Genomic DNA, 15,973 nt, shown 5'->3' on the forward strand with positions numbered 1-15,973 from the left:
CTTATGTTCTGCAGGAGAAAAGTCTTACAAAAGAGGGTGAGTAAATGACAGAATTTTCATTTTTAGATTACTTTAAATAAAGACTTACGTTAAGCCCTGATGAAGGAATTTGCTCATTTCCAAGTCAAAACTAGAATGGAAATACTAAAGCTTGGAATAGGAATGTCCAAAAATTATTTAAACAAAATTTTAAAAGCAAAGGAGTTGCATTTTTCAACATCAAACTGATTTGTGTAAGGAAATCAGTTTTATTTACTATTAAGTCAGGTGCAAAAACAGTGACAGATTTAAGAGCACAACTAAAATGTGTAATGTCTACAAAAAGTGCTGCAAACTGATATGCAACCACATGATTCAAAAAATTTGCATTCAATTCAAAATGCATTTCTTTTTTACATTCGATATATTTTTAATGTTTTAAAATTGTATATTGTGTTTTTAAAATAATAATTATATTGTACAAAAATAAATAATAAAATGTATCACAGTTTCCACAAACATATTCAGTAGCAAAACTGTTTTCAGGATTGATAATAATAAGAAATGTTTCTTGAGCAGCAAAGCAGCATATTAGTCTGGAGTATACTAAGACGCCTATCTGAAAAAGACTAGGTTTAATTCTTCATAATGTTAGAAACGTTTTAATTAATGAACCCTCTTCTAATTGCTTTGCTTATTGCTCCGTGTGTGTGTGTGTGTGTGTGTGTGTGTTTGTTTACTACTCACTGCAGTGTGTGTGCACTTGGATAAGTAAGATGCAGAGCACAAATTCCAAGTATGGGGCACCATACTTGGCTTTTCCTTTCCTTTTATCTCTTTTTATGAACAACCTCCTAAACTACGGTCATTCACAAAGACATATAATGCTGCGCATCAACAGCAGGTATATGTATGTGTGAGAAATTAATCAGCAAGAGCTTTAGGTCCAATCAAACCAAACCTGATCTGATTGGAAAATATCCCAATCCAGGGATGCACAATGCTAATATTTCCAAACCTTTCACACAAACACAGAGGACACAGATGTAGCACTGACAGTTTCAGCTGTTAATATTGCACAAGCTTTAAAATATAAAGCCTTTGTTATGAATAAATATCCTCAGTGTTGTTTGCATAAACAATGTGTTCAACGTTGCAGGGCATGGCACATATTTGTGGGACTATTTAAGCCTTTGTGACGTTACCATAAACAACAGCCTCAACGTATAGTAATAACGTCCAAGTGGAAAAACTGACTTGGAAACTTACCCTCGCATACATGTAAACTATTTTTTTTTACAATGTAGCCTGAATAATTTAAACAACCGTTTCACTGGGGTGTAACTGGGGGCTATGTACTATAAAGTTGAATTCAAGAAAACTTACATTTCGATACAATACAGTCTGACTATTCAGCAAACAGTTTCAGTTGTGCTTTGAACTGTTAGTTGTTGTTATTTTAGGAAACCGTAACTCTGTGTCTTTTATAGGTCATAATTAGAGGTTTCATTTTCAGCTATGAAAACATGCCCCTTCTTGCACAGATAATGGAAGAAAAAGTCTCTAGAACGGGACACGTTTAGTCCATGTTGTATTGGGAACTTCTCCTAGACCGTCACTACAGGAGTCATGGAAAGAATAAAGCAAACATTCTCTCTCTGGCATAGTAAATGAGAAACCGCTGATGCTGCTCTAAGTTGCCCTCCTCTGTTTTACTCACACAGGCTTTATGTAACCAACCACCTCAGAGACTTCAAACTCAAGGCTCTACAGGAGAGGAAGGGGATCTTGAACTCGCTTTAGAAAAAGGGCGCCTGCAAGCATTCCACAGGAAGGAAGGAAGGACAAGCAATGAGACGCCAGCACAGCTCTGCACCTTCAAGCAAAGTAAAAACGCATAAAAGGTATTCCACATCCACTCCCAACAACTGAGATCACACATGGATTAAAAAAAAAATGATTTCCTTTAAAATGACTCTTCAGTCAAACACATGTCGGTTCACGCACAGCCCTCTTCCTGAACATCATGGGTTTTCTCTCTTTACAAAGAATGACCTCAAAGTCAACATTTTTCAGGCAAGTTCAGGCGAGTCAGTCATGGGCAACTTTGCAGATTTATTTATAGCCCACTCCTCATAGAGTAGGTTCAGGAATTTGACTATAAATTCTACCGAAAGTGGCTTCATTTCAGATATTTTGGCTCATGATTTAATACTTGCAGTAATAATACACCTTTCCACAACACATTATGTTACATTGAATACTGCATGATTCAGAAGCAACTTTGAGGTGGAAAAAAAAACAAAACAAGAGACATAATTTTGGGAGAGATAGAAGGCAATCTCTGTATACTACAACAAAAATAATGCACCACAAACATAAAACTGTAATATATTTGCATAAAACTGGTTTCAACTTATTCTACATGCATCAGTAAATGCTGAACAGAACAGAATTTGTTCTGACAAGGTTCTCTCAAATTTCTGAACAGTTTGTCTTCCAGTATACATCAACACAATGCATATTAAAAATAATGTTCTCAAAACATTACAACAAAAACATTATTTATGCATTGATCATGGAATGCTTTTTTTTTGGAAACGTTTTATGTGGATGATCTTCTAATGTTTTTTTTTTAATTCTACTACTTGCTTTAGTTTGTTCAGAAAACATTTACAAGTAACATTTCCATAATATTTGCACAATTATTAAATTTTATATATAACCATATTCTTTGCAAAACCAAGAGGTTTTGAACATTCGGATAACATAATGGGAACTTAATGGAAATGCTAGCAAAACATCCTTTTTCGTTAGCTGGGCACTGGTTACATCACACTATTAAATTTGTAACTTATAAATGCAACATAGTTTATTCTTCCAGACCATAAAGTTGCAAATTGACCAAGACTGTAAAATAAACACTGCTGAATTGGTGTGCATCCAGTTAAAAATCAAACCAGGTTGAAAAGTTATGTAATCTATCAAAGCATGCATGAAACCTGCACATGTTATCCATAATAGGTATGGATCCAGAAGATTTCTACATATCAATATCCAAAGCATGATCGTTTAATATGACATAAAATGGACTTACACGACCCATATTCCAGTGATGGTCAGAGCTGGGAGGCTGACGGGTAATATCATCCACAGAGACATCTCCTGCACACGATCCTCTACTGCTCCCCTCAAAAAATCCACTTCTTTCGCCTTCGCCAGCCTGTCTCCCTCTGCTCATCAATGTGCATTTATACTTGTTGCATGACACCAAACCGTCTTATCTTAAAGATCATATCTGCAATATAAAATAAATCATCTTTACAATGATAACAAAAACATGATAAACAGAGTCCCTAGACTTTTATCTGCCATTTTGCAGGGATGATATTCTACCTGTTTGCAAGCTGTGAAATTTGCATTATTCTACACACATTTTTACACTTTTGTTTATTCTGTTAACATTCTTAACTGGTAGTTTATATCTGTTGTTCTGTCTATGCTCTTCTATGGACCTGTAGAAACAACACAGCATTTCGTTGCCTGTAATTACCGCTGCATGCATAGCTGGTGTACATATGAATGAATAAACTTGAATATAATTGGAAACTGTGAGTTTTAAATACATCCTTTTGGTAACAAGGCAAAATGGCTGATTGAAGTTGCAGTTTAACCTAACTGTAACATCCGTGTGTGGTGTATGTGTGGACAGTGTGTCTCACCTTCCCCCCGTGACAGGGGACCACCTTTGTTTAAACCCCTCAGCCAGAGCTCAGACTGTTCAGAAACGGACTGCATCAGTCGCCAGGGACCGCTACAGGTTTATCGTTATTCCTCGAGCGTCCAAATGACGGCGGCTGTGTAAAGTCCCTTCGCTCTCGGTGTTTTTCGGCAGATTCGCGGTGCGTCGCTCCTCCGTCTCTCTCGTGTCCCGCCGTGTGGACCGAAGGAGCACTTAAAACAGTCCAGCTGTTCGCTTCGCACTGCTCCGCCTCCCGACACACACCCACACACACACACACACACACACACACACACTTGACTAGAGCATCCTGATACAATGTACAAAATGTTTGACATTTTGAAGTGAACGACGTACAGAAACCGCTACAGAGAAAAACAAAAAGTGTTTACGTACTGTACGTTATCATATAACCTACAGTGAAAAAAAATAGATTTAAAAAGCATTTAATTTACAGTGAACATCTATATTACATTCAACGTGTTTTTATTGTGAAGTTTAGTTATGTGTAGACTTGTATTCAGTGTTGGGTAGTAACTAGTTACATGTAACGGCGTTACGTTTTATCACAAAAATAAATGTAACTGTAATTGGTTACAGTTACTAAGAAACAAAATGTTAATTATTAGAAAGAGGGTTGCATCTGAATACTGTATTTCACACACACCCACATACAAATTTAACGGATTTCTTTCCTACATTGACTGCTCTTAAAATATGAAATACTGTTTCAGGAGTTTAGACACATAATGCTTATTCAATAACTGTTTTACTTCCAATTTTGGTTTATGTATATACTTTATTTTTTAGGGATAACTGTTTTTACCAAGGCATTGTTATATGCCAGTATTTCCTATTATAGCTAAAGATTTCTAAAACAGTTTCATATGAATCTATTTCTTATGATTTTAAATCTGTATTTAACCTCAGAAACGATCTCAAAGTTAAAAGAGGTGTTAAAATCTGCCTTTTATGTTGAATTACATTGTATATACCTATACATACTGTAAATATTATATAGGCTATTATAGATATTATAATTCAAATTTCTCATTTTAATCATGGTTTATAAAAAGCCTAATCTAATAACATTACACATACTTTAGTTGTTGAAGCAGTCTATGTACCATTAGTCTTTGTTTGATGGAGAAGCCATTTTACATTATGTGAGATAGGTAGCTTAGAAGTGATCATTTGATGTGATATCATGAAGTACTTGCTGAGAATTATCTAATTAAGTTACTGAGATGCTGTTCTTAAATATTATCTTTGACATGTCCCCGACACTTTCAGCCATCTTCAAATGTTACTTAATTTGAACTAAAATTAAACATTCCACCCAAATTGTTATGCTGATAATATAATTTGTATCACAAAATATAAACAAAATCATAGGAAGAAATGCAAGTGTTTTTACTAGTGGTCAGTGGTCACAGACTTATCTTCAAGTTAGAATCTCTGCTTATTTTCCTTTCAAACTTTTTAAACACTTAAGTTTCTATTTAGATGAACTTTGCTGACCTGACTGGCTGATGTCCTGAAAAAATGTGCAATGAGGGCAATGCTTTTTTTAGACCTCAGACAGCATTGCATCAAAAGCTGAGCTACTTCTGAAGTAAACCATTAAAAGTGACATGAACTAATAAAGTAGTTGTACAGCAATGTTATGTTCTGCTAGACAAGATATGCAATGCATGATCTAAACACTTACATTAGGTTTTAGTACTGATAGTTCCCCTCCTATTAGATGTGCTACTGGTGTTGTAATGTTCAATGCATTACTCATCTCGTCTAAAAAGCACTTTTTATCAGACAAGCATCACAGCTGACACTATTATCATGTTGCAGGGATGGTCAAATTTTCAGAATAGCTGTTACCAAACGTATTCTGTCCACAAAATAGCCAACTATGAACAGTCCTCAATAATAAATATGGTCTGTAATTAAACACACTTTCTCTATAAATTGCCATAACAACAATCAATCTGAAGAAAACACGATTTCACAGCTGTATAGCCTATTATTGCTGAGACGTACTGCTCCATGATAAGCATTCCTAATCAGTGTTTACATTGCTCTGTGTTCCTTCACCATCTTTCCTTTGTTCTTTGGATGCTCTGACGTAACAAGCTGACGCTATGTGCAAATGATGAAAATAATATTCATGGATAAGAACGTGGTCAGAAGAATGAGTGACGTATGAGTCATAAAAACAGGCTTGTGAATGTAGATATTGATTGTGAAAAGGTTGTCTCATTTGACCATATAAATATTTCTTAAGCATGGCAGTGATGACTTAGTCATTACGATTAGTGTAATACATTTGAAAATGTGTTAATGTGTCGAATAAAACACAAAACAAAAATACAAAACGCAAGAGTTGCTTTTATTTCAGAAAAAAAGCCTGACAAATCTCACTTTAAAAACGTTTGGAATGGCTCCATCTAGTGGATTTGTTTTAAACAACAAAAGAAGGCCATTACAAAGAGTATTTTATTTGCATTTTTATTTGTTAGAATCTTTTCAGTTATGTAATGAAGTACTGTATTTTCCGCTGTATTAAAATATAAATATACAGTATTGTCTTGTATTGTAACTTGTAATGGAATCGCAATAACAACACAGCATACAAAACGATTCACAGTCAACATGTTTCTTCATTTGTCATATATAATGATCTTATATCTGGACTTCTTACTTTTCTGTGTAACATATTACACAAAATATACCCAGTCTCTGCGTTTCTCTTGAGGATCAGAGTGCTGGTAAAGTATTTTAAAATAAATCAATAAGCTAATTTATGCATTAAACGTATAAAAAAAAAGGTAGTTTTTTTTGGATTGCCCACTGCTGATAGTGAAAACTGATGCGTATATACAGTAGCTACTGAGAATGACTGTCAGTGATTCATATTTTAAATGCCCAGGGAAGGAATGTAGCTCACTTCCCGTTCTCACTGAATTTCCTAAAATGTTAAGCAAGATACAATGCGTATGGGAGAACCACATTCTGATGAACACTTTACTCTATAATTACAGCCGTACTGTACTCCCATATCCCCAGACTCCAAGGCCATGGTACAGAGGCTCAGTGAATTGAGCTTGAACCTTGTGCAACAGCTTCATGTTGTCATACACACTGTAAAACGCCACTGTTCCAGCTTCGTAATCTACATACACCCCTATCCTGGAGGAATTGGGAACAGGTATGGTTGTGCTTTTGCTGTTATGTACAAAAGAGTACTTGGATTCAGAGCAGTACAAACTCCAAGACTTGTCATTCCCCCCAAAGCTGCCAGCGTTGTCATTTCCTTTCCTCTGAATCCCCCTGTAAGTCACAGCGATGTCTATTTCTGTGCCATTCCACTCCACTTCCCAGTAGTAGCGACCGCCGGCCAGCCCTTCCTTACACAGCACCTGCTGCCAGTATTCGAAGCGATCGGGATGCTCCGGGTACGACTTCGGCTCGTTGCTCATCCGCACAACTGTGTTTCTGTCTGACAGGTGCAGGTTTGGATGGGCTGTTGAAGGATCCATTGAGAGCTGACAGGAATCTAGTTCGAGAACGAGTGTTGTTAAATCAATCAACATAAACGTATGCGTTTATGTAGCACATTGTCGATTGATTATATTGATTTTAAACTTACATTCTAAAAACTCCTCCCTTTTTGCAGGGTCCAGAGTCTGGAGAATTCTAACTTCCTTCACTGGAAATAAAAAGCATGTACGCATATTAGATCATATTCATACATCATATTAGAATGATTTCTGAAGGATCCTGTGCCACTGAAGACTGGAATAATGACTGCTTAAAATTCAGCGTTGCCATCACAGGAATAAATGCCATTTCAAAATATATTGAAATAGAAAACCGTTTATTTGTACGTTTGTAATAGAGGGTTTTAAAAACCTGCTGATGAGATTTTGTTCAGTTCTTCTTTGCTTATGTCTTCTAATTGCACCTTCAGGTCAAAGATGGCTTTCTTTGCATTGTCAAAAGTGTGATGAGGGTCTAATTTCACCTTGGACAAGTCTTCATATCCACTAGGAGCAGAAAGAGACTGCCAGCTCTAGGAGAAAATAAGCAGATATGTTATTTTAATTTACGGAACTTTTTTGTTAAACTGCAAATGCCTTGTGGGCCACAATGGTTTTCAACAATACCTGTAGGAAATGAATATGATCATCAGATTGGGACAGCTGCTCCAGATCATTATGCTTCTTTTTCAGTAATGTAATCTCCTCCTCCAGCCTGGCCAGGTGTCCCTCTGCATGCGTCAGCAGAAAGGTTTCCTGAGCTCGGATCATCTCCTTCACTTCTCCATGCCTCCGCTCCAGCGCCCGTAGCAGTTCCGCAAAAATACGCTCATTTTCATCTAATACACTCTGAGATGAATGCTAGAATGAGAAAAACAACATGAATGATACAGGGACTGTTATTCACATTTCTCTTTTACCAGTCAAATGTTTCCTCACATTAAAGACATGGAACAGGGGAAACAACAGAAAACCTTTTGGGGTTCCCTAAAAAACCTTTTAGTGAACAGTTCTTAAAAGAGCCACATATTTACTGTAAAGAGCATTTTAATAATCTAAAGAACCTTTTTCCTTGATAAAGAACCTTTTGTAGAATTAATAACACATTTGCATCAACACATTTGTTCACAGTTCTCCGGTTCAGTTAATGGTCAGATGAGGTTTTGTTTTTTGTAAATATTCTATTTTGATTGATTGATTTATTTTTATGACATTTTTAGAATTCATTTAATTATTAGCTTTTAATTAACTCACAAGGTCCTCACAGTTTCCTCACAAACCCCACTTTGGGAAGCCCTGTGTTATGAATGCACACAGGAAACGAGATCCAATCACAGCTTTTTAATGGGGTATCCAAAAATCACATCCAAAAACAGGCAAGAGGTCATAACAACAAAATCAGTCCAAAAACAAGAAACATGAAAAACCACCAGGGACCACGAGAAAGCCAGGTGACGGAAAACAAGGACTCCATGAAACAGATAGCAACAGACCGGTTTATATAGACAGGTGAAAACGATGAAAGTAGGGACAGCTGAGTGCAATTAACAGGTGTTCAATTAACAGTGATGAAGGGACAAGGCTTTGTGGGAAATGTAGTGCCTGCAGTGGGGTGACTATGGGGAAGTGAGACCACTAGTGGACACCCAGGGAAACACAGACCAGACACTGTGACACCCTGGCATAATGCATTATCAAATTACAACAAATTAAACCTCACTGCAGCAGCAGTTTATTTAACATAAACAATAAAATAACATAATATATATGAACAGAAATGTCTTCCCAATGGTTTTCTAAATTCCTCACTTTTAGGGATGCCACTGCCTGCCTGAGATCTTGCCATTTCTTTATCCTTTCTTCAATTTTCTGCTGTGAAGCCATCAGTTTAGCCCCAAGCTGTTTCTGTTTTTAAAAAAAAAGCACATTTGTGATGCATTGACTGGTTGATAGTCTCATGAGAAAGCGCTGAATTTATTAACGATCATGATTCATTTGCACTGAGTAACTTCGCTACTATATACTTCTTCATGACAGTAAATGTTGTCTCAGCATGATGAGCTCACCTGCTTTTCTGTCCTTTCAGCAGCTGCAGAAACAATATCATGTTTTTTGTGTTCCTCCATGACACACAAAACACAAACACATGCTTGGTCAGAACGGCAGAAAACCTCCAAAAGTTTATCATGTTCTGCGCAGATCTTCTCACGCAGTTGCCCTGTTGCAGCCACCAGTTTGTGCTTCATGAGAGCTGGATACTCATAATGAGCTTGGAGATGTGTCTCGCAAAATGAGGTCAAGCACGTCAGACATGACTTCACTGCTCTGTTCTTCTTAGCCAGACAAAAATCACACAGCACTTCTCTGAAGCTGTTCCGGCTGCTGGAGCTGCTGTATCTTCCAGACCGCCCGGGTTTTTCCAGAGTGCTGTAACGGCTTTGATTTGCTGTACTTCTCCGAGACATGTTTAGACTCTCTCAGCATCATCCAAAGACAAGGGGTAAAATGCAGTTTCAATGAAACTGCACAGACACATCATTATATAGAGGAATGTGAAGCGTGTGCGTCAAACCAGTTTACCAGGTTAGGGTGACACCACCTGGATAGGTGTGACAGCTGATGTCAGAACACAGAGAAAGGCAAATATGTGTATTTTGTAACATAAACATTGTAAACATATTTTAGACACAGAAGGCCATTGTGTTGGTTATCAATAATGAGGAGTAAAAGACTGCAGTTTCAGCTGTAAATATTTTATATCAGCCGTGTAAGTTTCCTCTAGTGAAAACGTAATAAACAATGAAAACTTGATTGAACACTTCAATTCACTTCCACATGCAACTGAATCATCAATTTATTTGATTTTAAATTGCAAAAATTCACAAGCATAGATTAATTATCCAAAATAGCTTTCCTGAGGCGTTTCCAGAATTTCGTGTTACTCGTGCTCCACTTTAGGTACGTGTTCTTTTTCAGATGCTTATGAAGTCCAAACACTTTCTTAGTCTTCGTCTCTTCCACATCTTCCAGAATGATGATGATGATGTTGGCATTGCGTTCCATCATAAAGCGAGACTGGGCTAATTCAAACTCAAAGCGACACCAGGCACTATCAATGAAGTGTTGAGACACGACCACAATGACTTTACGACTGCCCATTATACCTTCATCGATAATGTTGGAGGCGATGGACTTCCCTGCCTGAAAGTCCCGCATATGAAGACAAAGCTGAATCGGTGGAACACTGTTCTCCAGATTCTCCATCAGTTCATTCATGACCCAATCTTCATCATAGCTGGAGAAAATCACAAATGCGTCATAGGAACATTCTTGCTGTCCAGGTGATCTATAGCGTATCAGTAGAATACAGCAATACTGAAGATAAAACTGAAACCTATAAGCCAAGAATGACAAAAGAACTACTACTGTAACAAAACTTACAGATAAAACAATTGTGAGTCTTTTCTTGTGCACACAGCTGTCAATGTCAAAGTCTGTTGCTCTAAAATCTGTGGTTTTACAGAAAATATTTTCCGGCTGCTTCAAAATGTTCTGATTTTGGATAATCCACCAAATAAAATCTGTCTGGGAGCAGGTGCAATCGATGGGGTTAGAGGATAAATCAAACTGCGAAAGATTTGTGGGCAACTTTTGAAGAACATGAAGGGGAAGGCTAGTAATACTGTTTTTATCAACATAAAGTGATGATAATTCTTTAAGGTTTGGGAGGCCCAAAAAATCCAAAATCATCAACTTGTTTTGACTTAAATATAAATACTGTATTTTCTGGGTGCCAATAAAAGATATGCTGGGGATTTCTTCAATGCCACAGTGTGAGATGTCAAGAACCTCTAAACCTGTTAAATTTTGCAAGAGGTAACTCAATGCATCCCCAAGAAAACTGTTTCCTGCCATTTTAAGCACAGTCAACTTGTTCAGGTCCTGAAAAATAATTTGTCGTGTGAAAGTAATAGTTGTGTAAGATATATCCAAATACTTTAAATTTTTCAGACCATGTAAAAATCCAAAGTAAAAAACTAGGACTAGTTTTGTACGGTGGAAGTCCAACACTTCAAGCAAGTCTAATCCAGAAAACGGCTTATCCTCAATCCTTATTTCTGAATTTAGACTAAAGTTCATGTAATGAATATTTGGTGTCCTCTGAAAAAATTGGGAACAGCAGTCCTTCAAAATCAAAAAGTTTCCACTCAAATCTACAAACTGAAGAAGAGGCAAATCACTAATACCATAAAAGGTCATGGGTATATTATTCCTCACCACTAGTTTTTCTAAGGTAGGTATGTGTGAAATACGCGGTACAGTTGATAATAAAGTGGGGCCTAAATACAGTTCTTTAAGACGATGAAATGGAATATATTCCATTCTTTTAATATATCCCCTTTTCACTGTGATTTTTGTCGCATTGATCATACAGCGGAACAAGTGCATTTCAGATTCAGAAAATTCTTTCTGAACATAATATATTTCATTGAAATGAACTGAGCAAAGACCATCAAGATAACTTTCATTTGACACCTTGACTTTCGATTGCATTCTGTAGCTTCCTATGAACAACTTATCCACACTGAGACCAGTGAGAGCTTCTAGACACTCCTTTTGTGCATTTAATGAAACAAAGGCAGATTGTATGTGAAACTCTTTGAGATAAATGTCTTTGAAAGCTTCTGGTTCAATGTGTAATAATTTATTCCTAGAAAGAATCAATGTCATGTTTCTGCCGATCTCTCGCAACACAACTGTGTCATCGGTTTTTATAATGGATATATTATTGGCGTGTAGATCAAGTAAACTGAAGTCTTTGAAGGCGCTCATGAATGAAGGGAGAGACACGGACTGGATGTTATTTGTCCCGACTCTAAGCTCCTGCAACTTGGTTAGGTTATTTATTTGAATCTGTAATGATGAGAGACCAACATCCACAAGAACTAGTCTTTGAAGATTATGTAAAGAATTAAAGCATCCAGGTCCAAAATATGTAATAGGGTTTCCGGTGAGAATCAGAGTAGTCAAATTCTTCACATTGTAGAAAGTATCATTTTCAATGTGCTTGATGTGGCATCTGAAAGGCAAAAAGATTCAAAATTAGTACATTAAAAAAAATTGCTAACATGTTTAAATTTTAACACATAATGATTCATGATTGTTAATTTACCTCGTGAGATCCAAGACTTGCAAATTGACCAATACAGGAAACGCACACCTGTGTAAAGAGCTCAAGAAATTGAAACTGAAATCCAGAGACTTCACAGTGACAGGAAGACTGCGGGGAATATGGGTCAGATTTCTTCCAGAACATGAGTACTCAATATTCTTGATTATCTAGAAATGAAAGAATGACAAAGGAATAGCCCATTTTTTTTATTTTTATTAACTTACATTTTTCATCAACTTACTTTTGGTATTTTAGATTTTTTATTAACCTTTATGTTCTCGCTGAGATAGATAGATAGATAGATAGATAGATAGATAGATAGATAGATAGATAGATAGATAGATAGATAGATAGATAGATAGATAGACAACAATATAATATAATATAATATAATAATTTTCATATATTAGTAGCTATTCATTATATTAGTAATATTTTGGTTTCTGAGACAAAATCTCAACAGTATATGATTCAAATTAATTAATTTAAGAAACCCTGCATGTTTATAATACTATATCTTAATATACCAATAATAATAATAATAATAACACTACTACAAGATGCAACTATACTAATTATTCGGGATGCATAAACAAACAATATTCTCTGAGAACATAGTTTTAAAACATATATATGAGCAATATGAACAATATTTTGTTGTTCTTACCATGGTACATTCCTGTCCTTGTCCCGAATTCACCAAAAATAAAACTGGACCTAGGAAAATCATCCATTCTCCATATGACATGATCATTGTTAGAAATGATCTTGCATGAGATCTATGAAAAACTTGATGTGACAAAGAACAAATTGTTATACAGTAGGTTCTAGATCCGACAGCAAACTAGGAACTTTTCTCTCACTAGATCAAGAATGCTACTTAAATTCACACATCAGTGAGTGTGAAGCTGTAATCTGTTTCAATTTAAACCACATTTGACATAAATCTGAGTGTTCTCTGCTATCTTAGTATTGCATGTGCAAACATTGGTTACTTCTCCTTTTTGTTTTAAAAGAGAAGTTATTTGTTTCCAACGAACATTCCCATGATGCATAGAAAGACTTTAATTTTCAGCTTTCAAAAGGGGCTTTGCCTGATGGTTTAACAACATAAAATGCAGTAACATAAATGCAACAAACATATTAAATATTATTGGTTTGTGGCAATAACAGCTTTCTTGAGACATAGCGATAATCTCATGTTACTCAAAGGGTCTATGCTCCACTTTAGGTGCAGCCTCCACTTTATAATCTCAAGGGAATCAAATCCATCAAATGTTCCTATAGAAATACCAATTTGAGGATTTGAACTCAGATCCACATACTAAAGGCATGTCTATGAAGTCTGTTGTTTGCCTGGCACAGTGGCTTATTGACTGGGAATCAAATAAAGCTCCTTGATTTTATGAAATGGCAAATTCACTATTTTACAAATTATACCACCCTTCACAGCTACAATTGTGGCATTATTCATACAGTGAAAGATACTAACTGCACATCATGACTTTCTTTTATGTAATAATATACTTAATGAAAATTAATAAAACAAGACCATCTAAATAGTCTGCATCTGCTGACAAAATATTGTAATCACATCTGTACTTTCCAAACATTAGCCTTTTGACATTAAGACCATTTAGAACTTTTAGATCAACTTTCTGAGCAGCAGGTGAAATTAAGTGTCATGTCTGTTTGGGGTTCTTTTTCATATTCTTTTTTTCATGTCTTTTATTTTGTCATTTTATTCATGCTGTTGGTGTCATGCTTCCCTTCCCCTCATGTTATCTTGTATGTGTCATGTCCTGGTTGGTTAGATTAGTCAGGTGTTCCCCTGTGTTTGCCCTGTTTAACCTGTTTTTGCTATAGTTACCCTCATGTGTTGCAATAGTCAGTGATTGGCACCTCCCCTTGTTTCCTCGTTACCTCATTAAGTCTTGTGTATATATTAAACCCTAATGTTGCTATTGTTTCTTGTCTAGCTGTGATGTTGTAACCCTGTAGTCTGTGAGTCAAGTCAAGTCAAGTCAAGTCAAGTCAAGTCAAGTCAAGCCAAGCCAAGCCAAGCCAAGCCAAGACTGTTTGGATTATGTTTTCAGCTTCAGTGGACTCATTACAGAATATTAGACCACCAGTAATGAATCCAGGATTTTTTTTTCTCCTCTGTCTCTGTCAAGGTGATCAGGCAATTGAGGATTATGTTCAGGATTTTTGAGGACTCTGCAACCAAGTAGATATTAATGACGTGGTCCTTAAAGACATCTTTCGGTTGGTCTTAATGAATCCATTTGTTCCCAGCTACCTGGAAGGGAAATAAATTGGTTTCTTGAGGAATATTTTGACAATGCTCGTTTGATGGCAGGTTCACCTTTTACTCAGGGAGTTGTGGATGAGTAGCTTTGTAATTTTGCAATACCCTCCACACTGGAGAAATTTCACATCCCAATCTTTAGGTCTTGAGTTGATCATGTCATACCTGCTACACCAGGATCTGCTCACGTCATGCTTGCCAAGCCAAATCCAAAAACTCCAGGGCCTGCTCACATCATGCCCCCTACACCAGGGCCTGCTAACATCATGCCTGCAACACCAGAGTCTGCTCACATCATGCAAAGTACATCAAAATCTGTTTGCGTCATGCTTTCCAAGCCAAAGCCTGCTCACATTATGCATACCACTCCAGACCTTGCTCACGTCATTCCTGCCAATGGGGCCGCCACTCAAGTGCCTCTTCACAGCTCTTCAATAGCTCTTGTGGATGTAGAGTTTGGGCCAGGACTAATAAGACTGATTGCTAGTGTGTTGGATCCATCTTTGATGTCAGTGCGAGCGGTGGCATCCCAGTGGTCTCTATGCTTTCAAGAGACCACTGGGTGCCTCAAGACACTCAAGCCCAGCAAGCATGCAACAATCTACTGTGCTGCCCATGACTGCAGTCACCATTTTGAGTATGTGGGCACACTGCTCTTCTGAGGACTCTACTGTCCACAGGTCTGTCCCCGAGGCCTCTCCTGTCCAAGAATCTGCTCCAGAGCCTGCTCAAGTCCTTGTGTCTGCTTCAGTGCCTCCAGAAGTGGTGGCTTCCAATGCAGAACCTCCAAAGGCATTGGTGCCCACTCATGAACTTGCAGTCTGCCCTGTCACGGCAAACAAGGCCATACTTTAACTCATGGACTGTCTTGTCATGGTCACGGAGGCCGTTTCTGAACTCACATTGCCATGCTATGACCACGGCGGTTGCCCTAGAACCCTTTTTCTGTCATGCAATGAGGTTGTTCATAAACTGCGCCAATGCCATGGGCACAGAGGCAGTCCACAAACTCATTGTGCATCATGTCACTGCCAAGGAGGCTGTTTATGCTTAGCCATGGTCTTCTGCTCCACTGTGATGGTCAGAAGCTCTGCATGTCACAATGTGTCGGTTCTCTGCTCAATTGTGGTGGTCAGATCCAGTATGTATCCAGCCCAGATGGTGGATCAGCACCTGGAAAGGACCTCTACAGCCCTGAAAGACAGCGGAGACCAGGACAACTAGATGAGCCCCAG

The 15,973-nt window shown here is 37.3% G+C and overlaps 3 protein-coding genes across 3 annotated transcripts in view; all 3 read right to left on the bottom strand.

Annotated features, from left to right (window-relative positions):
• zgc:154058 (Frag1/DRAM/Sfk1 family protein) overlaps positions 1-3,947 on the bottom strand; it is a 29,754-nt gene extending 25,807 nt beyond the window's left edge. The window contains exons 1-2 of the mRNA XM_026224276.1: positions 3,702-3,947; positions 3,077-3,277 (exon numbers count right to left, since the gene is read on the bottom strand). Coding sequence (XP_026080061.1) covers positions 3,077-3,141 — 65 coding nt within the window. The 5' untranslated portion in view covers positions 3,142-3,277; positions 3,702-3,947. The remainder of the gene's footprint in view (positions 1-3,076; positions 3,278-3,701) is intronic.
• A 2,153-nt stretch (positions 3,948-6,100) lies between these two features.
• ftr14l (finTRIM family, member 14-like) lies at positions 6,101-9,763 on the bottom strand. The gene is made up of 6 exons (XM_026224277.1): positions 9,324-9,763; positions 9,067-9,162; positions 7,885-8,118; positions 7,631-7,790; positions 7,368-7,427; positions 6,101-7,274 (listed from the first exon to the last, which is right to left on the bottom strand). Exons 1-6 carry the CDS (start codon positions 9,720-9,722, stop codon positions 6,754-6,756), a joined length of 1,470 nt encoding a protein of 489 aa, XP_026080062.1. The 5' UTR covers positions 9,723-9,763; the 3' UTR covers positions 6,101-6,753.
• A 386-nt stretch (positions 9,764-10,149) lies between these two features.
• On the bottom strand, positions 10,150-13,236 carry LOC113057539 (toll-like receptor 4). Its single transcript, XM_026224963.1, has 3 exons — positions 13,098-13,236; positions 12,431-12,597; positions 10,150-12,337 (listed from the first exon to the last, which is right to left on the bottom strand). Exons 1-3 carry the CDS (start codon positions 13,182-13,184, stop codon positions 10,150-10,152), a joined length of 2,442 nt encoding a protein of 813 aa, XP_026080748.1. The 5' UTR covers positions 13,185-13,236.
• Positions 13,237-15,973: the final 2,737 nt, after the last annotated feature.

This window comes from Carassius auratus, chromosome 38 (assembly GCF_003368295.1).
Source record: "Carassius auratus strain Wakin chromosome 38, ASM336829v1, whole genome shotgun sequence".
NCBI classification, from domain to species: domain Eukaryota; kingdom Metazoa; phylum Chordata; class Actinopteri; order Cypriniformes; family Cyprinidae; genus Carassius; species Carassius auratus.

Bases quoted from the DNA above. Each gene is read 5' to 3' on its own strand.
- LOC113057539 (XM_026224963.1), bottom strand. From the start codon at position 13,184: ATGATCATGTCATATGGAGAATGGATGATTTTCCTAGGTCCAGTTTTA. The intron at 12,598-13,097 runs GTAAGAACAACA...TTTCATTTCTAG, and splicing joins AAGGACAGGAATGTACCATG to ATAATCAAGAATATTGAGTA. The intron at 12,338-12,430 runs GTAAATTAACAA...TTTGCCTTTCAG, and splicing joins CAAGTCTTGGATCTCACGAG to ATGCCACATCAAGCACATTG.
- ftr14l (XM_026224277.1), bottom strand. From the start codon at position 9,722: ATGTCTCGGAGAAGTACAGCAAATCAAAGCCGTTACAGCACTCTGGAA. The intron at 8,119-9,066 runs GTGAGGAATTTA...TTCTCATTCTAG, and splicing joins AGGCAGTGGCATCCCTAAAA to CATTCATCTCAGAGTGTATT. The intron at 7,275-7,367 runs GTAAGTTTAAAA...TTCTCGAACTAG, and splicing joins AAGGGAGGAGTTTTTAGAAT to ATTCCTGTCAGCTCTCAATG.